Source organism: Xenia sp. Carnegie-2017, unplaced genomic scaffold, assembly GCF_021976095.1.
Source record: "Xenia sp. Carnegie-2017 unplaced genomic scaffold, XeniaSp_v1 HiC_scaffold_4, whole genome shotgun sequence".
In the NCBI taxonomy this organism is placed as follows: Eukaryota; Metazoa; Cnidaria; class Anthozoa; order Malacalcyonacea; family Xeniidae; genus Xenia; species Xenia sp. Carnegie-2017.
In genome coordinates this window covers 5,510,318-5,537,424 of record NW_025813504.1, presented here as the reverse complement: position 1 = coordinate 5,537,424, position 27,107 = coordinate 5,510,318, and the positions used below count along the sequence as shown (strand labels likewise).

Here is a 27,107-nt window from a genome sequence, read left to right as displayed (position 1 = left end):
CTTTTATTCTTTTTAAGGCAGTCAAATATTTGCAATTTACACTTTTCCTTATGTTTTTGGAGGTTTAAATAACAAGCTATGGAAATAAACTTTAAATCATTTATTAAAATTTCTATGATTCCATTACTATTACGCGTTATTAGTCGCACTGGTGGTTCAGTAGTAATATTCTCGCCTGCCACGCGAGAGACCAGGGTTTGATTCCCTGCCAATGCACTAGTAATATTACTATACAAATATTTTACTCATCTTGTATTAAAATAAATTTTAGAAGGTATTTTTATGAACTTAACTGCGTTTATTTTACACTTTTTACTGAATAGTTTAACACGTTTTATTAATACGCCTGACTTGTGCAAACTGTAGGTCCTTTGGACATTTTACCCATCGGGAAAGTCCATCTCTTATGAACAACTCAACTTTTTCTGCATGATTAGAAAAGAATGTTTTGCCTAAAGGTCGAGCTCTGTGCGGCCTTTAACAAAATAAGTAAGATGATATTCATTTTGTCAAGGTGTTAAAGATAAATTTTCTTATCTCAATGCTAAGCAAATTTACTCCAACGCTTATGTTCTAAAAGCTCACTTACATTCATTGAGAGCAATTCAGAAGACGTATTCCGACCCATGCACTTGACGGAAACTTATTTTTCTATTGATGGTAAGATTTTTGCAGTAATTTTTAAGTCGAGTAATCAATGGAGTCTTGAAAATTCTTTTTTATGTTTGGACTAGGGAGCAGATAAGATGGAGGGCATAGTTTCTGGAAAATATGTAAAAAGTCGCTCCAGATGATGTTAGGGAATGAAAAAAGTCGGTCTGGCAAAAACGTGAGGAAAAACATTATTCGTTTGAGAATTAATATTTGAATATTTTTTCATAAATACATAGCTAAGAAGCACAGAAAAACAAACACAGTTCATTTTAAGCTGGGAAATACTTTCATGTTTTTCAAACAAAAGTGTTCTTTTTTGTTGTCGTGTATCGCGTGTGTAACATGTTGCGGGAATGGAAACAGCTGAACTATAAGTAGAGTATATAAGCAATGTTCAACATACAGTTCACATTTACATGTTCATGATTTTAGATATATACCCAAAGAACGGTCTTTCAATATATTAAATTAATTTTACAACAAATATCTTAATCATTGCCTTCTTTGATACTATAAGAAACGCTTTTCATCATTTTGAAATCAAAGGCGCGCCCTTATTAACTCCCCTTCGCTTTCACAAATCCTGCTTGCATGATTGGATCCATGAATTGAGTGTCGTTCCTTTTGAACAGACTTGCATTTCCAAGTTTTTTGTGTATTTATTATCGAATCAGAATATCAGATACCGACAGCTTGAATTCTGAATTCTTCAATTGATGTTATTGCATTGCAAGTCGTTTTTAGATATCAAACATTCAATGGCTCAGCGCACTCTGAAATGAACTACCCAACGACATCATTTACGATGATCAGATCCATTCCCTGATAAATTGATGATTCAACATAATAAAGGAGCTATGACCAACTGCGCGAATCTCAGACCTATCTATTTTCTCTCTTTCATTTCTGTTTTCATGTTGCTTCATATGAAATGTACTCGATTCAAATTGGACAAGTCGGCCCCACACAGACGACAGATATCCCCCCCGGTTACAATCATGCTTTCACCAAACTTAGAATGATCAAGAGTATTGTTTGAAACAACGACAATCGTTATCGAACTTTAATTCTTACTTATCTAGTTTGAAATCGACCTCACCTGTTTTTGTGATTATTAGTAATCGATGAATTTTATTTGGAACTAAAGGCTCTTACAGACGAGCAAATTTTCTATGACAAAACTCTATGTTACAAGTTTTATACGCCCGTCTGTACGCGTCACTTTGCCATATTTTTCTGTGACAAATGCATTTGTTCAAAAACTAGCATGCTAGCTTTTGAACAAATGCATTTGTCATAGAAAAATGGGCCAAATGACGAACTTTGTTCGTCTGTACGGCCAACAAAGAAAATATAACAAATGACGTGCCAGTGATGAACCTAGTCAGCGGAATTTTTCTGCGTACTCAGTGTTGTGGCCACAAAGATCTCTGTCTTAGCGGCCAACATGGCGGCAGCCAACAACGTGCGTTGCACTGATGCAGCCACAAGTCACCTCCTTGAGTTACTTAGAACAAGGGAGAGTTTGTGGAATTTAAAATCAGAATGCTACAAAGACAGAAATAAGAAGAAAAAAGACTATCAAGAGATCCTGAACATAATGAAAGAGGAAGTCCCTGGTATCGATCTTTCTTACATCAAAGGTGGGTACACTTAAGGTTTACACAGTAATTGTATCAGCGATGTCACCATGAGCCTGTTGGACTGTGCTTCGTTGTGTAGTTCAAAACGGTTACTACGGCATTCTAACTTATTGGCATCGTTGAACAGCCGACGATTGTTTACTTTGATTATCGCTGATTTTCCCGCGTATTCTCTTTGATATACGCTGTGCTATTATATCGCGGGCCACAAAATTTGTCACACAAAATTTGTTGATGAGTACAGACGGCCAAAGAAAATATGCCACATGAAAAACTTGCCATAGAAAATTTGCTGCACGTACACATGGACATTTGTCACAAAAAATGGTAACATAGAGTTTTGTCATAGATAATTTGTTCGTCTGTAAGAGCCTTAAATCTTGAATAGCCTTAAACACCTGAAAAACATCCGTCCAAGCTGAATATTATAAAAAACATTTGAAGGAAACATTTCGCAATTGTCCAAGTTTTTTCAAACGTCGTTCTGTTCCATGCAGCTAAAACAAAGATCATCAAGTCTCCACCCCACAACAACTGATGCATGAAAATCTTGCGACAATAAAAATCAAAAAGTCTACGACACGAAGTATTCCCAGGCGGTCACCCATCCAAGTACTAACTTCGCCCGACAAGGCTTAACTTCGGTGATCAGACGAGAACCGGTGCTTTCCTTGTGGTATGGCCGTAGACATCTACTCAAGAATTTTAGAGTTTATAAACGTTATTTTTGTATTTCTTTTTAACCTTGTGTTATACCTTCTATAAAATGGGGGGGGGAGGGGCTCGGTAAGTCACACATGTCAGGCTGACCTTGATGCGGAACAAATTATCACTTTTTGTGTGGGAAGTTAAGCGTCAAACCGACTTGTTGACTGAAAGAATACTTGGTTGGCTAGCTAACTTTTACAATTTCTGCACAACCATAATCGAACACACTTACAACATGCCGAGCATGCTGTAAATGGTTGATGCGATGCTAGTGTCTCGTAAACATCTTTTAAGATGCGAGTGTCTCGTAAACATCTTTTAACATGCGAGTGTCTCGTAAACATCTTTTAAGATGCGAGTGTCTCGTAAACATCTTTTAACATGCGAGTGTCTCGTAAACGTCTTTTAACATGCGAGTGCCTCGTAAACATCTTTTAACATGCGAGTGTCTCGTAAACATCTTTTAAGATGCGAGGGCCTCGTAAACATCTTTTAACATGCGAGTGTCTCGTAAACGTCTTTTAACATGCGAGTGTCTCGTAAACGTCTTTTAACATGCGAGTGTCTCGTAAACGTCTTTTAACATGCGAGTGCCTCGTAAACATCTTTTAAGATGCGAGTGTCTCGTAAACGTCTTTTAACATGCGAGTGCCTCGTAAACATCTTTTAAGATGCGAGGGCCTCGTAAACATCTTTTAAGATGCGAGTGTCTCGTAAACATCTTTTAAGATGCGAGGGCCTCGTAAACATCTTTTAAGATGCGAGGGCCTCGTAAACATCTTTTAAGATGCGAGTGTCTCGAAAACATCTTTTTGTTGTAATTTTACGGAAAGAGTTGCCTCAAATCGTTACGTCGTCCTGGTACGAATTACTACCCTCCACACTGCCCAGATATTAAAATCTTATGTTTTATTGGAAAGAATATGGTGAAAGTAACGCAATTGACCATTGCGCATTCATATTCCTATCGTGTGAAAAAACAGCGATGTAATTTAATGTATAGTATGGAAAATAGCCGATACGTTTAATTTTAATGGTGTAGTTCCACGAAGTCAAAAATAACTTTTGTGCTATGATCCTTAAGGTATCATGGAAAGGCGCATTTAATAAATACAAGTTTAAAATAAACATGCTAAAAAAACTTATCGTATTTACTAAATACGCATTATCAATAGTGGTTTTACGCAGTTTAAGGTGTCAAGGAAATATTGCAAAGACATGAATATAACATTGAATATAACAGAAAAATTGTGGAGAGTGTTACTAAGTTAATTTAATAGGATGCAAGCTTGAACTTTGCTACTCATGCTTTGTGTTGACAAATGTGCCATTGGTTTTTTGAATACTATACAAAAAACTTACAACCATGTTGCAGAAAGGTCATTGTAAATAAGACGTTTTTTTTTCTGAAATCTTTCATGTAGGCACATTCAAGTCAAGTGAAAATTCTCCTCGTACAGTTTAGCGGACATCATTGTTTCTTTAGTAATAGATCAGTGTTACCGTGAACTACGGATCGATCACAACGAACTACGACGGATTACGACGAGCTACGACAAACTACGGTAACGTCATGCGTAACCAGAAAGTTAGAGAAAGACGATTAGTTGAAATTGGCAATTTTTAATTCACGATTGGCATTAATAGTATTTTGAAACTACACAGAATACGCATTAACACTGATTAGTAAAAATGAATACTACGCTATAGTGGAGCCTCTCATAACAGCTATTACATCAGCACGCAGCCACACAATTGGATAATTCTAAGCATCACCGAATATCACGTGGTATATAAATTGATGCTTCTTAAACTTATTTAAAAAATTCGGAGGGCGTCCACTCAGCCATTGAAGCGGACAACGATTAGAAATTTTCATGCACTGACATAACAACTGTCCAACCTCTCTACAGTTGATTATTTAAAAGTTCACAAAGATTACTCGACACTGCTGGTTTTGGCGTACGTATGGTTAGACGGTACATCTGAAACAAAAAGAGAAAATTCACATTCTTTTCACGGGTTTGGATATTTTAATTAATTGTGCACTTTATGCACAAACAAAATTTTAAAAGCGCGCCAACATCTTCGCAAACCCTAACAAGAAATTCTATCCCCATTCTTCCCACTAACTCAACCAATCCCACAAGTAAACTCTTCTTCCTAACCACTGATCTGAAAATAGATTGGATAACGCACTCCGCTATTTCTGTGAAGCCAGAGCCGCCGTATTGGAAGGTCCCATTTGATACAAAAAAGTAATCATAATATTAATAATAATCATATTTCCACAAAATCTGCTATGTTTATACATGGCTTTACCTTCCAAAAATAACAGAAATACGTCGTGAATAAATCTCTGTCAAATAATAAAGTTGGGTTTCACTCCTTGAGTGGGACCTAGTAATCGGGTGATAACAATGTAAGCACCCGATTACACTGGTTTCAACTTTTGATTGGGCGTTATACTGTATTGCGCTATCTAGTTAATTACACATGTCCATGTTCCCAACATTCACACGAACTACTCTCTCCAACCCTCATTCGAGCTCCTCTCCCTTTCCATTCGATGAATTCCATTCCACTTATATCATCTTAACCCAGGGATGGAAAATGTAAAAATGTATAAGATCGTGGAAACGTTTCTCCCAGAAAATCATTTAGTGTTGCAAAAAATTTTGAAATTTCAAGAAACAGAATGCGGGATGCTTTTTTAGTTACCAGGAAATATATAACAAGCAGAGCTTCAGTAAAAATAGGAAAATAGAAGTAGATACATATTACAGGTGTAATTTATTAAAAAGCAGCATTTTTTCTTCTTTGCTTTAAAAGCTCTCACTAGGGGAAGGAAGGGGATGAAAGCGGTCGATAGGAAGAGGCATCTAAGAGAAAGATATTTCTATTATTCTTATTTCGATTACTAGTACTATTTCTACTAGTACTTCTATTATTCCTATACTAAAATTTTACTTCCATTATTCCATTAAGAACACACACTCATATTTTGAATAACATCGTGGTTCTTCAAAACGAAAAATGTTGAGAATGTTTTAATGGTCAAGCATATTACTGCCTTTTTACTCACATTTCATCGCAATTTAATCAATGAAAACAGAATTTTTATCGGTTTCTTTATATCTTTAAGGCAGCTTACCTGTGATACTTTATTTGGTTCCAATCGAATCAACACTCCTATTTGGGTACTCTTCGTTCCTATGATTCCGGCACATACGTAATTGTCGGCATTAGGATCGACATTTTCCAAAATACCGCAACCAAAGCCAAGAAGCTAACAAAAACCAAGCGTTAAAGAAAGCAATTTTAATTGAACAAAAACAATCTTAAATAAGAAAGTTGAACTTAGCCAACAACTGAAGAAATTTCTTGCCAACCTTTGCTTTCACTGATTCAGTATCCATTGGAAACGCAGAAGCAAATACGGTCTGAGATTCTTGCCCGGGACTGTAAATTGAACACGAAGCATTATAAAAATATTAACGCATACGAAATAGCACATGAAGTAACGAGCGAAACTTGCACTAATAATATACAACAGAGAACTCTATATTGTGAATTCACCTGTGGTGTTTCTAGTTTGAGAAAATCGACATGGCTACTGATGCATACATTTAACAAGATATCAGATTGTGTGATGTCGTGTATATTTTTAGGCATAAGCTCATCTTCTCTAGAAGTTTTATTTAGGGTATAATTTGCTGTTCGCTCTTATGTTGAAGATAGAACGTTAAGATCATTGGAATATAAACACCCACATAACAAAACGATAAGAAGTAAAACATACGCGGACAATTGCTTCCAGCGAGAAAAGAAATCCTGTGCATTCATTAATGATGACTTGAAGAACTTGTTAAGAAACACAGGTAGCTTCAACGTTATTCTTTGACCAATTCCATTTACACTACAAAAATACACGGTTCAAGTAAAGTTTTCTCCACGACAACGTGTTTAACTTAAGCTAAAGTACAACAACAATAATAAAAATAATACCATCACCACCACCACCGACAAAAACAGCAGCAACAACAACACCACAACACCAACTACCACCACAATCAACAACAACTACAACAAAAAACACAACAACAACACCAACACCAACAACACCACCACCAACACCAACAATAACAACACAACTACCACCACCAATAACAATAAAAAAACAAATTTGGGGGGCCAAGCCCCTCGACAAAAGAACTATTAAAGGGGAATAAACTACTGTATAAAAATAAAAACAATTTTAAAGCATAGATGCTTCAACATTTTTATCATGACATTTTCAGAGTAAAATGCTTATTGCAAAGTTAGAGATTACAGAGAGTTACAAACTGGGTAAGTCAGGAAAACCCAATAAACATGTAAAATAGACAATTCTTACGTAAATGCAATATCCAATATCGGTTGTTCAGCGAAGTCACTTTCGCATTCCACGTTGACTTGTTGCTGTATTTGTGCACCACCTTCAACAGTCTGAGCTACCGGTTTGAGATCAATTTTCAGTTGTGAGAATTAGTTAAGGAAATATTCATAAATGGTTTGAAGATCATGCATCGAGAATTGTTGAAAGCTGGCTACTACAACCAAAGAAATTGAAGAGCAGTAACCTTGAAGAGAGATAACTCTATGCGACACAATCATAATGAAAATGACGAAAACTACTTCGACAAAACATCAATCAATAGAAAGTTTTACTTTACAGTTAACGGCAAACCGCAAAAAGTCACGTAATCATGGCTTTGCGGTTTACGTTACGGTAGATGACGTACCGCAAGCTTTTTAGTACTTTTAATACAACCAAAATGACGTTTATGGCTCAATGTAATTATTTTATGTGAGTTCACAACATGAATATGCCTTTCTCATCGACAAACTTTTAATAAAACATGAAATTTAGCTCATGACAATACGAATTTTAAAATACAAATGGAAAACGCCAAACTAAATTCAATTTTTTTTTGAAACAACAAAAACCTCCAACCAAAACTCTGTAATACCTCATATGGACATTGACATGGTCCACGAGCATAGCATCTAGCTACATTTACAAATACTGAAAAGCGGACAGCCATCTTTAGGGCAATTTCTACATGTATTTAGCCATTCAGACTTTAAAAGGATATTGCTTGTGAGTTCTCCAGGAAGATGTAAAGTAGTTCTCCAACCAGCAAACTGAGATGTGGTTTTATTTCCATAAAACAAACCAAGACGCCCTAAATATATCAACCAAATGTAAGTTTACCGCATGTTTTTAGAAAGTACAACATAGCTACTGTTATTAGGCACTCATTGTTGATCACACGACTTGAAGTACTAGATGAAATACATGCATTTCGATATGCACTGTGATTCCAAAGAAATACAACTAAGAGCACAGGATATGGAACATACAGAAGGGACACTTGAGTCAGAAACTTTGATCTCTTTCGCCACCCTCCGAGCATGTTGTGCCGCACATATCGGCTGCCATTATTCCAATAAGTTGATTAGTGATAAGAGCCTAATTACATGCACGGGTTGTTCCGACAGAATAAGTGAATCTTTCGCGATGAAAATAAGCTTGATGCCGTTCAACAAATTTCACAGAACAACTCAAAGAAATCAATACGTACATGAGCTAACGGAACAATTTTCATTACGGTTGGCTGTCTGTAACTAATGTCTCCGCAAAGTTGATTGACTCGTTAGCCATGTAATCGCAAGGTTTTTCTCGTTATTTCTTAAAAATGCCCCACTATTAGTAGCTCAGCAGGCCGGGACAATCCGAGATGATTGCCACCTAACCATAACCATAACCAAGATGATTGCCATCTAAGAATTCGACATTTTAGAACTCACCATAACAATCCTTATACTCCGATTTCAGTCCAATTTGTAAAATATCATTTTCAAACACCACACCGGTGTTCTTGCACACAAACCTGTAAAAATAACGAAAAAAAGAAAAGAAAAGAACTAAATATCACGAACAGCGACACAAATGGTGAAAACATACTATAGCCAAGAGCCAAGTTTTTGCATGAAATGATATCCGCTTGCCTTCACAGTAATTACTTATAATTACAGAAGATGAAACGACCTTGTAGTCATTGCAGAAAGTGCAAGAGGAGCCTTTACTACTGTACTAATTTTTCTTCACCGAACTATTGCTCATAGGACGGTTTTGCTCCAAAAACTACTACAGTACTTTGAAATATTCAATGATACAAACTACACTCTTTCGTCATTCGTCGAAGCCCATCGAGATTACACTGTCATGAACTAACCTGCAGTAAGGCTTTTCATAGCTGTAACTTGCTTATGAAACAAATTTACAGTTCAAAAACTAATAAACAGAGCTCTTGCAACTAGCTCTTACTTTTTAAGATTATCCTCAGCCCCAGGCGACAATGTGGTGGGCGCACTACCGAACACGGTGCTGGAAGTATTCTCAAATACTTCGACGAGTAAACCAGAACCGGCCGAATTGTTAGTGGTTAGTAAGGATGGAGCGCTGGCGATAGGGGTGGGTTGAGGTGCTTCACTTGATCCGGGTTGTGATGACGTCTCATTTTCAGAAGTCGAATGCCCGTTGACAGGTTTTGTTGGTTCAGCGATCTCTTCTTCAGGGATACCGGCCGCCAATGCCTTCTTCTTTTTCAATTTTGCCAAAAGGGAACTCTCTCTTTCAGGGAACGGAGGCATTTCCTCCAGGACAGTCGCCTAAAACACATCCAAGACGCGATGAATGAGCGGTTGTTTTACCCGACTTGCATGCATTATTGTAAAGGTCGTGAACAAAAGATTTGAGCGCATAAGAGCAACTGCTCGTTTGGATCGTTCAAATAGAAAGCTTTAAAGAGGATTTCTAATTCAAAAAATAATCGCAAATATCTTTTAAGAGAACGAAAAACATTTAAAATTTAGAGCTTTACGTTGCTGCACTACACACACTATTTACGTATGGAAATGTTGTGAAGCAGACCCATGAACGTCATACTGATATTTTGAAATGCTACAGTTCTTATTATAAACATATATACATCGCATTCGCATGAATCTAATGATCACGTGATGAGATGATGGATTATTCCGACACAGGGAAAGTGACTGTTGAGGGCAGTGATTCGAACGTTGTACGTAGCTACACGTCTAATCAGTTCGATCCTTTTAAAAAAAGTTTCTTGTAGTAAAATGCAATAAATAGTGAAATAATACAAGATATACTAGGTGAAACATACTATTCAAATCTGATTACATGAACCCAAACGTGATCAATACCAATAACTGAATCCTGTTCGTACACCACTACAAAGCAACGGTGTGTAAAGCCAGCATTGAGCCTGTTTTCCACTAGCCACGTATCGTAACGTATTGTAGCAAAACGTAACATGGCGCATGCGTGCTTATGCCTATTGACTATTAAATTCATAAGCACGCATGCGCCATGTTACGTTACGATACGTAGCAAGTGTAAAGCCAGCATTAACTACATACGTACCAGAACGTCTTGGGTTGCAATAGAGCTAAGTTGGAAGTACTCAAGGGCGCGTTGTTGTATTTCTGCATCGCTGCTACGTAGGTTACTGTTTTGTTTTAGAATCTAAGAAAAACACAATGGAAAAAGGCATGTTAATAACCTAATAAACAAACAACTGTGACTGTGGAGTGTTGCACTTTGAAAAAAGAAATAAATTGGCTCGATGACGAATAGAGTTATGTTGGCGGTAAAAAATATCACGGACAAAAGTCGTTGGTCAAAGGTCATTGCACTGCGATGACATGACAAACAAACGATGATCTCATGGGCACTGTAATAACATCATAAAATGATGCTAAGTATAACATCAAAAAGCGCTTCCTTTGAACATTTCAGAAAGCAATTGTCATGAGTTCCGTCATTTAATTACAAAGTGAGGATGGAAAATATGTGATGTCTACGATTCAAAGTACGATCGTTTGTATTAAATATCTTACTCTAGCTGTGGTTTACGAGGAACAGGCAATCGGTATAAAAAACAATTTAAATTCCTGTTTTGTACGCAAATACTATTTCTCCACACAGTCGGATGAACTTTAACACCCCCTCCCCCCTCCGTTTGCAAGCTCAACAGACCAAATGTATTCCAACTATTTGAGACATATTTCTACGACTCGACAGGTCGTAGAATAACTGCGAGGCATTTGTCATTAGAAGATTATAAATCGTACCTCCTGTATCTGCTGTTTAATTTCCGGGAAGAGATTGATGAATTTGACATATGTAGATAAGAGAAGACCACGGGTGGATGATGAACATAAAGGAAACTTGCTATGAAGCAGGTTGAACTGTACCATAGGACTAAATAGACACGAAAACAGACTATGATAATACTATCGCTTTAAAACCAATTGAAGATGCAATTTTTGAAATGTAATTGTACGCTATCAAAGAATGAGCTTTTTGTATTCTATTTTGAAGCACAGTTTATCGGCCACTGGAAACTTAATTTTCTAAACAAATTTACTCTCAAAAAATATCGGGGAAATTTACAGGGTCAGTTCCATTTCATTGAGATCGAAAGAGACAAGATTTCTTTTCACGGTAACAATCAAATCTTTGATCATACCTTGACCTGTGATCACCAGCAATGAGATTACCAAACTCTCCAAGAATGTAGCCACCAACACGGACCATATTTTCGTGGCAGGTAGGTGATTGCAATGCCTCGAATACGGTCTTCGCAGCGTAACCTTGTATGTCATCCCGGTTGATGACAACTTGGATGACACGAAACCAAACCTGAAATGCAAACAATTTTTTATTATATCATACTGGCCGTGTACCATTGAAAAGTGTAACTGGAAGGATTATATCATTGTGCCCGATTGCCATACGATAATGTTACGTATGTACTGCAATTTCATCGACTTTCTAGGACCGATGAATAAAATTTTACAGTCAAAATTTTGATAAAAAGTTTGATGGAAAAAACATAACACAAACTCACTGAAAATATATTATTTCGTTTGTGACATTCGACAATCTTACCTCTTCACTAACATAGTCGCCAGCAACTCGAATTAAACTAAGGATCGTATCCACATACCACTCGTAGTCTGTCGCATACTTTTCGGCAAGAATCGCCACCTTTAGGACCTGTTCGTGATATCGCAATAAAATCAAAAGAAAACACAGAACATCCGGGTGCCATGAAGAAAACCGGTTAGTTTTATAATATAAAATTCCAAACCAGCCTCTAAAATACATAAATTCATGGCTAACTGTAACAGAAAGATAACTAACAACGCAAGAAGGGGCGAAACAAGAACGCTAATTGGGGAGGGGGCGTTAAATATTCATATATTCAATTCTGCCCAGCTGATTTCTTTTGAAATAAAAATCGCCAACAAAAGAAATTAGCAGGGCAGAGCTGAATAAACGAATATTCACCCCCCCAAAAAATTTTATACGAATATTTTTATACGAACCATTTCCTCCCTGATGGAGTAGTCAGCATGTTCAAGGTATCCAATCATTTCAGATACAATTTCTTCAGCATTTGTTTTATCACACATGGCATAGAGAAGATCCGCCGCCCTTTGACGTACACTAACATCACGTTCATCCTATATAAACATATTCACACCAGTGATTTCACTAAGATTCATCACAGCAGGCTGTATTAAAAAAACAGGCGTCTACGTCTAAAATTCTCAAAAAATCAGACTTCGTATTTTGTTAATAAAAGTAACAAGGAGTAGTCTTGAAGTTTATTTGGGCACTTGACACAACGAAGTATTTACGTTTTTGAACAAGCTAAACCTGACCGTTTTGGCATTGAACTGCCGTTTTTAAGGTGTTTGTTAGCAACGTAGAACGTACAGTAATTGGCCAACATCTATTTATGCATTAATTCATTGTGTGCGTGTGTTTTTTTTGCAAACAGGCGAGGAAAAGAAACCAGAAAAGTATATTTGTTAATTTATTGTTGCATATACTGTATCTCCGCCGTTTACCGCCTCTTAGTGAAAACACTGCAAAGACGAAAAAAAGTGAACAGTCACAACTGTTTCCGTATTGAAGGCGTTTGCTGAGTATAAGTAAGTAAGTAAAAGGTATACCCTTCCCCCCAACAACATCAACCACGTGCAGTAAGATTGCGACGATAATTATGCTAAATGTGAGGTCAGTTTTATGGAGGATCTATCACAAAGTGAAATATATATTATAGACAAAAAGAAGCTGAACATGTTATACAAGGTTCAGGTAGCCGGACTTGGACCCAGTATCACGACAGGTAAAGTCCATGCCTCGGACGACATCGCAACTGAATCAAGCAATCGAAACCCAATGTCAAAAAATAGTAAAATATAATTATGTCTATTTCAACAAAGTCGCTCCCATCAATTTTAAAAGAAAAATACGACTTCCAACGCACCTTAAGAGCTTTGACAACAGTTTCTTGGTGTTTTCTCACTGCATCGCTGGAGTAATCGGACTGAGACATGGCACAAAGACCTTCAAGAGCTAAATATCTACAAAAAAAGCCCATTCGTTTTACGAAGGAAGTTTGCTTCGAGAATTAGATAGAGTAAGATGTAAGTACATTTGTGAGAGAGAGACACACAAAACCAATTGCTTTGTATCAAGATCTTGAAAGTGCCGTTATTAAACGAGGCTAGAACTTACAGGGGCCAAAATGAGTATCAGGGTCATGCTTTGCGCGCTTGGTTGGCCATTTTAAGCGACCCCGAAAATGGCGGCTATAATATGTTTGATTTGACTACATTAGTACAGCATAAAAATACGGCGTGAATATCGTAGCAACAGTCAAAGTATCAACCATAAATGCTTCCTATAAATAAATATGATCACAAAAGTCAGTAAACGAAACAAAACCTCTACTGAATACGCACCGGATTGTTTATCTCACGAAAGAGCACGAAAGTTCCCGTATTTGAAAACATAAAATTTAAGCGCGCAAAGCATGAGCTTATACTCATTCTTTAAGTGATGATAGTCTAGTACCATCTACTAAATCAGGGATGGGAACTTCTCCAGTCGGCGGGCCAGATTTAGGAAAATGAATTTATTGGTGGGCCGGATTATGACATGAATAATATTCAATATTCAATGGTCGGATACATTCGGCGGGCCAATCAAAATCCCTTCTGGGCCGGACCCGGCCCGCGGGCCGTATGTTGCCCACCCCTGCACTAAATACTAACTTTTCAAAATGGTTATGTTAATTTCATAAGGCTTTGATAAAACTGATAATAAAATGATGACGAAACTTTAAAATCTAGCAGTTGAGATTGTGTCATTAATATCACACGGAGTATCAGGATTATTTCAATCCAAAAAAACTGAATAATACGAACTTTGTCATTACCTTAAATTGGTTTCCTTGTGAGTTAAAAATTGTCCAAGTTGATTGCAAGCACGAATGAGAAGACTTTGTTCACTAAAAAAAGAAGTAAAGCGTATTATAAAATAAACACAACGAAACGCGTGCGCTGATTGGTATAGAGCTGTGTTTGAATTAGCCTGTGCAAAGCACATCTGGGCTCAACCAATCAAATCTATCAAAACAATCAATCAGCCAAAAAGAATTTGCAAATCGACCATGAACGCATTTTTGGAGGAAAAATTAAAATATTTGTCTTTTTCGCATTATTTTATTTTATAAAAGAATTAAAACATGTTTTTCATGTTTGCGCAGGCTTATGAAAACCTCGGAGACGTTTGTGAGAACTCTTGAGCCTGTGCAAACCTCGACCTTCGGTCTCGGGGTTGCACTGATCTGCTCTCGAGTTCTCCCAAAGGTCTGCACGGATTTAAATAAGCCCTTGCACACACAGTAAACATATTTTATTTCTTAATTGAAAATCAATGGGAAAACAAGACAAACAGTAGATAAAGCGAGTTGTTTTTTTGCTTCTCAAAATATTAGTGAAAAAATTGAGATTCAAGGGCGAGCGATTATTTCAAATTATAAAACAAAAATATCATACGTCCGCTGATTGGTCTAGATCTGAGTTCGCATTAGCCTGTGCAAATCGAACTGAGCTCAATTAATTAAATCAATGAAAGAGAATTTGCAAAATGAGCATTGAATACATGTTTGAGAAAAAATTCAGACTTTTTTTTTTTTTTTAATTTACCTATTGCGCATTGTTGTCGTATCGACCTGCTGTCTACGGTTTGCACTATTCTGCTCTCAAATTCTTCCCAAAGTCTACTCGGTTTGAGTAAGCCATGCAAACACGGAAAGTATTTTCTATTTCTTCAAAAATAAGCAGCTGTACGTTGCAAAATCTGCGAACAAATTACTTACGTATATAGATGCAAATTTTAAATTATGACATTTGGTTTTATGTTTTACGAAATTCTTAGTTCGGTTCGACAAGAAAAGATGGACAGCAACTGCCTCTAAAGGCCGGTTTCCACTTAAGATTATTTTCCTTGGAAAGTAGAATTTTCCAGGTTGCGCATGCTTTAAGCAATGCAAAAGATTCGATCGAATTACCCAATAAAAAAATTGAATGTTTCTTCAAGTAGAAATTTTTCAACTTTGTGTACTCAGTCAGATGGAAAATTAGCAGTCAGCCAATCAGGTCACAGATGTTAGAAACAATTAGCATAAAGTAATGCAAAATTGTTTGAAAAGCATTCGTGGTCTACAAGTTATTTCCCCGAATAAGAGTTGCAAATTAACCGGTTAGTCGTTGTTTAAGAAAATATTCGTCGTACAACATATTTTCTTGTATTTATTTTGTGTTTCCAACCTTATGTAGCGGTTTCTTATTAGTAAAAGAAGGAATATACGTCTATTTAATGCCTCCATATTTATTTCCACTCGGACATGAAAGGAAAAATGGACATCCCGCAAATTTTCCTTTCCAAGTAAAATTTTTGTAAGTGGAAACGGGCCTTAATGCTGTAGTGCGAATTTCTGTAAAAGAAAACTTTTCTAGTGTAAAACCAGGCATTTCGCTTCAATTGATTGTTTAATCCGACACGATACAAATAGTGTTAAAACGTACCAGTCCATATGAATGATCAAGCTTATTGCTTCAATTAAAACAGCATTCTTAGCATTGGAATGCTGAATTTTTTTTGACTTCGGAGGCTCCTGTGAAAACAACACGTTGGTGAGTATTTATCTACATGTGACAAAACAATGTATGTTATGATTTGAGTTTGTATGTAGCCATAGTGTTAGTTAACGTTCGATTTACACAACATGCAAAGTCGTTTTGCATAATGAGATGTAGCAAAGCTCCAAACACCCTTTAATTTCCAGGCCACTTTTAGTTGAAATGATTAGAATTGAAATAAGATATTAGCAAATATATAGCTGATAACTCAAATTCTCATTACAAGTATGCAATGGGACGTACATACGTATGGTTAAGTATCTTGAGAATGCAAAGTGAAATGCTTGTACCATTTAAGAAAAAACACTGTTATTGGAAAAGTTATGTTCAATTAAAGTATAGTTCAAACAGCACAATTTTCGGGTCCTATGCACATGAACAAGTCTATAATGTACGTAAAACACTGTTCACGATAAACGATGCCCATCATGTTTCTGCTAACATCATAGCTTAAGACTGATAACTGACTTTAATTCGTTAACTATGTAAGTGTTTTTTCCTTCAACCGTACGTAAATTATTGATCCTCTACTATGTATTACTATACAATATTATCTATAAATGGATGTATAAAACAAACCTGAGCCTTATTTAGGACTGCCTCCAGTGCTTCATTCAATCTTCCCAATGTGGCAGGATCATCAACTAACAATGAGAAAAACCAAAAATCAACATACTTCATAAATTGTCAATTTGTAATGAAACATGCGTTTAGATCTTGATCGTGTACTACAACGTAACGACAGGAAAGTTGCAAGACGTAACGCAGCCCAATATTTAGCAAACTGTGTAGAAGTTTGAAGCAGTGACGTAGAGCCCAGATGTCATGCTTAGTGTAACTTTCAGATCACTAGCGTTATCTATTTCTTTAGAAGTCTGTTGTTTTTATAATGACAATAACGAAAAATTCACATAGCACAACCAATCTTGAGGTCTGGCGACGACGCCGATCTAGATGTCTTATAACATTGTACTATGAAACTTATTTATTTTTTACAAATCAGCTGTAGGCAGAATTCTAGCCTTCCCTGAGATCTGATTGCTGCAGCGGCGAGCGGAATTTCACTATCTCTGACTGGGGGATGTAATCCTTTAGCTAACCTACGTACGTAGCTACATATGTAACTAGCTACTTGAGGGAAAGGATGTTTTGTTTTGTTGGCATTTGTTAACAAAGGAAATTAATTGCCAAGTTTTGATTGTAATAATCTATATTTCAAAGGGAATTTAAATTTTCCCAAATAAAACGAACAGAAAAGTTTCGACTGTTATCTTTGCCGCCGTTGTTAGACGTGCACAACACAATACGACTGTCGCCTTAAGCAAAAAAATAAATACGTCATTTAGGTCGGTCAGGATGTAAAGAACATTTTGAGCTCTCGGGCTCCTTTTGAGACCTCGGGAGAATATTTTTCCAACCGAGGCTTCCAGCCGGTAAATATAACATACATACATATCCTGTGCTAACATCACAACGCATGTATTCAATTTCATAAACAACACGCATACTGTAATAACGCATGAGCATCAATACATATATGCCGTACCTGGTGGAGGATAGAGCTGCAATAACTTAAGAAGTTTGACGCAAAGCCACGGTGCTGGTACGAAGTAATACGTATAATCTTGAAGATCCGTATACGACGCCGTCACGATCTATAGAATTAGTAGTACATCTAAATATAACGTACTCATTTAGATCTCTCAGACTAAGGCAAGGAGGAGTTGCTTTTAGGGCAACAATTAAACCTTACGAACACCAGTTCACCAAGCAGTTTGAACGAGCAAGTACGAGCAACCCTTCAAAACTTTCTTTAAAAAGGTCGGCAGTTTAAGGATTAACCAATAAGATTCACCTCATTATTGTTGACCAATGATAGCGAAACTGGGTGCATTTTTAATTCATTTGAATTTGCAAATGGTATGGACTTTAATGTCCTTGATTAAAACGAAACATTAAACAGTCTTAACGTAGATAGTTGTGTAATTGTTTAAGAAACCCGCAACTTCCTCCTTCGACAGTAATATATGAAAATAAGAGAAACGAAAACATATAACTTGTGCGATAAGAAACTACGCTGTTTACTTTGAATAAAAACATTCAAAACGACGAAAGCTCGACTGAGGAGTTATTATTTTTTCTTTGCATAATGGGGGTTAATTTCTTTAATACGATTGGTCAACAAATAAACGAGATGAGCACTCATTGGTTAAGATACCAAAAGGGGGTTAAAAAGACGTCAAGAACGTTTCAAAGATGCCGATCGAGGTTTTGTTTTCAGACAAAACCTTTCACGCACAAAAGGCAAAATTTAAACGGCAATTCATGTTTTACGTACGTATGGAACATGTAAACCAACATACAAATATACCCTACTCTACGTACGTATGAAACATGTACACCAACATACAAATATACCCTACTCTACGTACGTATGAAACATGTACACCAACATACAAATATACCCTACTCTACGTACGTATGAAACATGTACACCAACATACAAATATACCCTACTCTACGTACGTATGGAACATGTAAACCAACATACAAATATACCCTACTCTACGTACGTATGGAACATGTACACCAACATACATACATACATACTCTACTCTACGTACGTATGAAACATGTACACCAACATACATACATACATACCCTACTCTACGTACGTATGGAACATGTAAACCAATATACAAACATATCCTTCTCTACGTACGTATGAAACATATACACTAACATACATACATACCCTACTCTACGTACAGTACCGCTCGCGTATTTGTTAACATACGCTACGCGTATCATACGCGTATCATACGAAAAACATACGCGTATGATACGAGAACGATACGCGTATGATACGAAAAGGATACGCGTATGATACGAGAACGATACGCGTATGATACGAAAAGGATACGCGTATGATACGAGAACCATACGCGTATGATACGAAAGGGATACGCGTATGATGAGCGTATAATGCGTGAAGGATAAGCGTACGTATGATACGAGGATGAAACGCTGTGATACTTGATAGAACTTTGTTCATCGTAATGAGCAGCAATTTTGCTTTCAAATTGTTAACGATTTCGTTGGTTTTTTTTGATATTGCTTACGTAGTATACCTGGTATGGAATTCTATGTTATTTCACTATTTTTTCAGGATAAATTTTGGTCAACATTTAAAGCTAATGTTTTATGTACTTTCAGAAATCTGTGTAATATTTTCTTATCGACTTTAATGTTTTATTTAAGGCGTTTATTATATCACGACGAAACGTGCCTTTTATTAAAATACGATTCGATTCATACGAATAGAATGCACGTTTATTAATAACATGCTTATATGGATGTGCATCTTGCAACATCAACAATCGAATCCAACTACGTTGTAAATTCACATTCACAACAAAGTTCCTCGTCTACTCGAGAAATACAGAATAGCCAACTGTCACTTGATAGACTTTATAGGCAATTGGCAAAAAGCCATATCATAATAAATCGTTTGAGCGCGGTGCTCTGTAAATTTTAGAGATTTAGTTTCAGCGCTCAAAGGAGTAAAAATCGATATACGCGATACGCGTATCGTACGGCAAAAAAATGTTTTGTCGCATGAAACCACTATTCATTCAATACGGACACTATCAGAGATTGCAGACGTAGATACGCACGTGTTAAAACTAATTTGTCATGTCTGCGGGGACACGTTTATCACCTTATGCCCAGGAAAGAATACTAATATTAAGTAAGGAAGGAAAGAAATACACTGAAATTAGCCGCGAATTAGCATCGAGCAGTTGTCCTGTAAGCAGACAGACTATTTCAGCCGTTGTCAGAGGTTCGAAAAAACGAAGAAACGTTTTCTCGCCCCGACGGTGTGGAGGAAATAAAAACCATTGAAACCATATACGAGAATATTAAGAAAGTAATACGGGTATGACACGAGAAAGACATGCGTATAAAATGAAACGATACGCGTATGATACGAGAAGGATACGCGTATGATACGAGAAAGATACGCGTATGATACGAGAACGATACGCGTATGATACGAGAATGATACGCGTATGATACGAGAAAGATACGCGTATGATACGAGAACGATACGCGTATGATACGCGTATCATACGCAAAATTATGTTAACAAATACGCGAGCGGTACTGTACGTATGGAACATGTAAACCAACATACAAACATACCCTACTCTACGTACGTATGAAACATGTACACCAACATACATACATACCCTACTCTATGTACGTATGGAACATGTAAACCAATATACAAACATATCCTTCTCTACGTACGTATGAAACATATACACCAACATACATACATACCCTACTTAAACGCGCTACAGCTACTTGTACACATCCTTGGAACTCGTCTGGACTTCGTTGAACAAGTGAATGTATAAGACTGGTGGCTGACGTCACGACGCCCTAAAAAAACAATAAATTTTTTAACTGTCCATGAGAAATACATTTCCACTGAAGTACGTAGCAAGAAACAGAACATTTTTTTTCTTGATAAAATGGATCCAATGGGATCAGTGGTTTTTTGAAGAAAAGCAGTTTTCAAATCATAAATTATTCACCCACTAATGATTAAAACAAGCGAAAATAGTTTTATGAATCATACACGAAATTTTCACTTAAAGAGAGCAGACATCTAAAGGTTTCAAACTAAACACCAAAAGAATTAAAACATCAAATCAGAACAAACAATACTGAAATGACGTAACAAGTCACGTGAAATGCCCATGCCCATGAAGTGTATGTACATAGCTATGATGCTTACAGAGAATGATACCAGAAGATGTTTAGAGAAAACAAATCTGTCTTTTCATCCAAATCTTTGATCCCCGAGTTATTAGATTAAGTTATGATTTTAACAGTCCAACCGGATATTCGGTTCCCTCACGCCAAAAATGCAAAATTATAATCGTCATTGCAATATTCATCAGAAATGCCGAATTGGCGAGCAAGTAATACAGGAAATAGATAATAGAGTCTTCAGCAAAAAACAACACAACCCTCACTGATTTATCAACTTACAAGCAATAGGCATAAAGCAAATAAGAAATAGCAAGAAAAGTTATTGAATGACTTCTGTACAATTTTCTGCGTAATTGCGTAGCCAATGACTGTTGCAGTGAAGTGAGAAGTATCGTCACATGCTTAAAGATATTAATAGTTTATGTTAATGCAGAATCCTGCAGAAATAGCAAGAAAAGTTATTGAATGACTTCCGTACAATTTTCTGTGTAATTGCGTAGCCAATGACTGTTGCAGTGAAGTGAGAAGTATCGTCACATGCTTATAGATATGAATAGTTCATGTTAAAAAGTCACGAGGACTGTTGGCGTTGGTGTTGGCTGAAGTTTTGACAGGAGGCTGAAAAGATGCCTACGGCTAAGAATGTCCAAAACTCAATAAACAACAAATCTATATCAGCTTGAACTGTCAAAATCTACAAGCATGGAGTGATTGCAGTATTGCAAAGGGTGGCCACATCACGCTTGAAGTACATTAAAAAGTGATGTACATACATTTAATGGTTTTCATGAATGGACGTATACTTACGTACATACGTAGCATGGACGGATTTTAATATTTTTTACTAGGGTGGTGCTAAAAATTTTAGTGGGGGTGGGTGGAGGGTGGCTGACCTGGTCAGGAACTTACGTAAAAATGTAAGGGTCTAGACATAGGGTTGTCCAGAAGTACTGCCAAAATGGTTGCGAAGAAAGTTGAAAATTTGCCATGAAACACTCAGTTCAACTGTACAACTGATTTGTTTTGCTAAAACCTGGGGCTGCTTAAATGTTTCTTAGATGGTAAAGAATTTATTTAGGGGAGGGAGGGATCTGTTGTTTGGGGAGGTGGCATCCTCCTGTACCATAGAATTAAATCTGTCCATGATATTTAGATAAACACAATGTGATAATTATTCTACAAAATTTCATAAAATATAAGTAGACTTACCAGATGCTTATCATTGAGTAATTGAACAATCCTTGATGTCCAATCAGACTGGTGTAAAATATCCTTTTTAAGTCGGTACAAGTGCAACAAACACAATGCAGCACATTGTTTAACACTGTCTGACGTTTCACCAGATATAATCAACTTGGGAACCTCAGAACAAAACGCCTCAACCATTTCATCATTGCCAATATTTGCAATGCACTGCAAGGCCAAGTTGATATGCACTGGATTACGGTTTGCTAAGTCATTCTTGATGTTTTGAATTATAAGACGCATCAAATCACTGTTGGCACTAATTAAGACTGAGATGAAAAGATATCCCTAGAAATGGAAGCTAAACTTTAGCCAACACAGAAACATACATATGTACGTATACAAGACATCCACAAAAATATCACTACATTCATTTAAAGCAGTCATGGCAATCTTTTTGAATCACACAACGAACATGAGAATTTCATATATTTTCAACTGTAATGATTTTTGGGACGAGCATTTTAACAAAAAATGTGCAAATCTTGGAATGAAAGATGCAAATTTTGATTTCCTTTGTAAATTTTCTATGGCATGGCATTGTTGAAAGAATTGCAAAATTAAATTGCAACAGGGCATAGATTTTATTCAAAATTCAGCAACATTCTGCACTATGAAATCAATCCATTGAAGATGGAAACCATTGTTAAACGCAGTCCAATCTTTACGTGATGTTACTTTCAAGTCTCACATACTATTTGTTTTTCTGTGTATCTATTAGACGACAGTAGATTCACTGCCTCCATGTGACCAAAGTCGATATCATGACCAAGTAGAAATATAAAAAGCAGTTTACACACATATTTCTTTTTCTGGTAGCCATCAAGTTGTTTATCTCCTACATAAAGAAAACAATAACATTGAGATAAAAATGTAAACACCAAACTAAAAGTTCACTTAAATAGTCTTTTTAAAACAAAAGTGATTTTTTAACGGTACAATCAACAAGACACCTACATATCAGACATTCACTCAGTTTACTTGAGATCAGTGTTTGGTTTTATTTACATATGATAGTAGTTTTCACATAGCACAATGAAATTCAGTGTTATGGAATGTCACATGTGGCAATATACTATGTATAAGTAAATCTTGTTAATCTCCTGGTCTACATTAAATGTGCATTAGTGATATTGCGTCTATGAAATTATGGCAAATCTTGTTTCCTTGAGCAGCATAATGAAAAACCTAAATTATCATACATAACACCACAACAACATTTCTTCATTGATGGAAAGACCACCCTAATTTTTATACATATCATCAGTTACATGATCTAAAACAAGATTTCCATTAGTTTAAAGCATTGTTTATGCCTGAGTTAAGTAATCTTGAAACAGGAAAATCTGGATTTTAAATTTGAGTTTGCCATACACAACCCGAGTAAAAATGTGGTCTACATTTGTCCTGAAGAAATAAAAATTATTGTTGCAAACTAAGCTTGCAAGCACATATGCATTGAAATCAATAAGGAACTGGTACAAGCTCAGCCAACATGTATATACAATGAATGTTTTGCGTGACAATCAATAACTAAGTTGGTAAAGAAAAAATAATACTTTAGTGCAAGTACATATGGAATTTCATGCAGACATATGTAGCACTGTTTGAATTCACTTAATTGTGACAAAGATAAAAGGTAACAGTGTTATTTACAGAATTTTCCTTCGAAAAAGATGAAATTTGTTTGCCAGCCAGAATACATCACAAGGTGCAAACCATTTGAATAATTAAACATAAAGGGCTTAAGAACCTAGTATCATCAATACAGCAACATAATGAAAAACTTAAATTATCATACACAACACCACAACAAGATTCCTTCATTGATGGAAAGACCACCCTAATTTTTATACACATCATGAGGTTGTGTTTTAGTTATTCTTTATAAAGGATGTTCTACACAAAAAAGACAAGAATCTGATAACTAGTACATTGTTAGCCATTAACCAGTATATTAAAAGAAGGACACAACTAAATATATGAATAAATGTGCATCTCCCCTCAATTCTTGTTGAGGCACTAAATACATTTTAGTCCCGCTATTCACAGACTATACGTCTTGTTGAGTTTAGCATGCTAGAGCACACAGGATATAAAGTCCAAGTATAAAACATTTGTGTAACACAAAAACCAAAATATTTTGTAACAATTATTAATTATCAATTAAGTTTGTACTATTAGTAATAAAACAACTTACAGATATTTGTAAAATGTATGTGAGAGATAGAATCACAAAATGCAATAATAAAAACTATGTAACAATTGTTTCGAAAATTCAAATTATAGAAGAATGCAATGCAACAAAAAAGGAATGCATGTTATTTTTAACAGCGAATAAAGCAAAACCTCAATTTAAGCGTAGTGTAATTATTGGGCAATTACGGTCAAACGATACATTGATCTTTCAAATTTGATTTTGAAATATAACAGTATGAGGCATTTTGACAAACTTGCAATCAGCTAATTTCGAAATAGGTTACTTTACGCATATGAGCCAGAAAAATTATAAATTCATGCAACGTGGTTACATCTTGACAGATAATAATCTCTCAAAGAAATTGTCCCCAAAACTATTACTAAAAAGATCTTCCACCAAAAGATCCCAACTAGACAAACACACACAGATAATTCTCAAATACATACAACTCTTTTAAAAAAAATACAAATATTTACCTTTGAATTTCGACCGTATATTTGCAAGTTCTTTATTAATCCTTTTGAGTTCCGATTCCCTAGATTTGCCTATAAGAAACAGAAATAAAATAAATATAAGGAAATAATTGTAAGAAATACTGCACTGAAGTAAAGTGGATTTTCCACGTGTAATTCAGCAATAAACCATTTAAAATATAGGTCAATAAATTGGCAAGAGTGGTAAGTGAGTTTCTGTGCGTATTACTAGGTACAAATACTTACAGTTTCTAATATCAGATATAAAAACCGAAAGCCCGCGCATTCCTTCTCCTTTGACAGCAGGCATTTTCGACAATACGCTTTCTTATAGCGCGATTTCAGGGGAAAATCAGCTGAAATGGTTGAGATTGTAAGAGGAACGTGTCTTTTATACAAATACAACTCGATCAAATTGCAATACTTCACTCCAGGTATAGGGATGATCAACAGCAATAAAATAAACCAGATAGCTACCACCGAACGTGTTTGGGATTATCATATAAAAGAATCGACCTCGAATAGATCCATAAACGTCCACGTATGTTCCAGCAAATGTTAAACGACACAATCTAAAAGAACTGCCCAGCCAACACACAAGTAAGCCCACAGTTGGAGGAAGCGAGGCGCCGAGCCAAGGCTTCGGCACAAATCACGTGACTTGTAAATGTAAAACAGGTACGCATTTGCGTACAATAAAAGTGTCAATCTGTCAAGATTGGTCAAATGCATGCAGTGGTCACCAGAGGCGTAACTAGAACGTTAATTGGAGGTGGGGGTGGGGGTGGGAGAAGTTGCATATTAATATATTCCGTTGTACTCTACTGATTTCTTTTGAAAGTGATTTGATTTCAAAGAAAGCAGTGGGGCACAACTAAATATATGAATATACATCCTCCCCATTAACGTTCTAGTTATGCCTCTGGTGGTCACAATTCGCATCATTTCATCTACAGAAAATGATCTAATGAAATGAACGCCCGGTGCATTTAATGAATTTTGTCGGTCCTCCTGGTGGGCTTTTAATGCATACGTGGTGTTTAATAGTGACAGGCGTTTGTATCATTTCTATTACAGTAGTGCGAACAAAACTGTTGGAGTGAATACACAGTTTTAAACCCATTCAAAAGCACGCTGTTATTATTTTATCAAATGGGTAATATGGTGGTGAATGGGGGGCTGAGTCGTTTGTTTGATGATGGAAACATTGTTATTTCATTTACGGTAGTCTGCAAGAAGCGATTAATCTTTTTTTCTATGAAATACGACGAAATGTGATGATCCAATAGTAAAAATTAGATCTTCGTGGAGTTTCAACATTCGAGCTCAAGAAGATGAAAGTTTATTAACAAACATATTTTAAGCATTTGATGAATACGACAAGTTGTTTTTTTAAATAAACATGTTTCAACACCTCATGATGCCATCTTCAATATAATAAAGAATATTATGCATATGACATAAGATGGCATCATGAGATGTCAACACATTTATTTTAAAAAACTTGTCGTATATGCGTATTATCACTAACGCTTTTACGCCGTTAGGATACAGATTTTAAATCAACAAGTATATGTAAGTGAATGCGTCAAAAATGACAAGTAATAAACTTGTTATTTCTGTACGTGTACGCGAATCAACCTGAAAGTATTTTAGTCCAGTAGATTTATGGTTGAACCTTGAACTAATTCCCACAAAAGCTCACTCTTCAAAAATATCTTTCTTTTCATGTACAGAACAACATATTAAAAGTCCCACATGATCTGAGGCCGGCAACTTCGTAAAATAATGTTTTCTGTGAAATTATGACATGAAAACGAGGCTATAAACAAGAATTACAAAATAACACTGCTTTGACCTAACGAATATCATATTTGATTATATAAATCTGCAGCGTGGCTATTAAAATCATGTTAAGTCTTCAACGACCGAAAAAAAGGAATCCTTTAGGTGAAATGGAATCCTGTACCGTGAAATGTACCATGCCCGTCGATAGTTCGGAGATTATGGTCGAGGTTATCCAAACCATACTGTGTAAACTCACCATTATAATCGGGATTATAGTCCCTTGGCTTACGGCTGCATTTCGTTTGAATGAGAGGACTTCTTCATATGACGAACAGAAACCAGCATGATTAAGCGTGTCTATTAAAAACGCGAGGCAAAGCTGTGATGGAGTAAAACACCCATTCAATCTGTAAAGGTGCAAGCAAAGCATGATGACGAGTTGACTGCATAATCTCTTGACCAACAAAGCTACTT

General features: G+C 36.2%; 1 protein-coding gene and 1 non-coding gene across 3 annotated transcripts; both read right to left on the bottom strand.

Moving 5' to 3' along the window:
- Nucleotides 1–2,868: 2,868 nt before the first annotated feature.
- LOC124455934 lies at nucleotides 2,869–2,987 on the bottom strand. The gene has a single exon (XR_006952057.1). It is a non-coding gene; the product is annotated as a 5S ribosomal RNA (ribosomal RNA).
- Nucleotides 2,988–4,612: 1,625 nt separating this feature from the next.
- On the bottom strand, nucleotides 4,613–25,468 carry LOC124455532 (AP-2 complex subunit alpha-2-like). Of its 2 annotated transcripts, XM_047006166.1 has the most exons (24): nucleotides 25,270–25,468; nucleotides 25,092–25,201; nucleotides 24,849–24,917; nucleotides 22,868–23,010; nucleotides 22,137–22,460; nucleotides 20,490–20,591; nucleotides 17,689–17,797; nucleotides 16,722–16,786; nucleotides 16,029–16,117; nucleotides 14,375–14,446; nucleotides 13,421–13,517; nucleotides 12,471–12,608; nucleotides 12,031–12,138; nucleotides 11,609–11,781; nucleotides 11,211–11,340; nucleotides 10,501–10,602; nucleotides 9,379–9,722; nucleotides 8,859–8,941; nucleotides 8,144–8,233; nucleotides 7,402–7,525; nucleotides 6,808–6,924; nucleotides 6,398–6,467; nucleotides 6,160–6,294; nucleotides 4,613–4,990 (listed from the first exon to the last, which is right to left on the bottom strand). In XM_047006166.1, exons 2-24 carry the CDS (start codon nucleotides 25,153–25,155, stop codon nucleotides 4,913–4,915), a joined length of 2,826 nt encoding a protein of 941 aa, XP_046862122.1. In that variant the 5' UTR covers nucleotides 25,156–25,201; nucleotides 25,270–25,468; the 3' UTR covers nucleotides 4,613–4,912. The 2 variants fall into 2 exon arrangements, with proteins under 2 accessions (XP_046862122.1, XP_046862121.1); XM_047006165.1 differs by having other exon boundaries at nucleotides 25,092–25,468.
- Nucleotides 25,469–27,107: the final 1,639 nt, after the last annotated feature.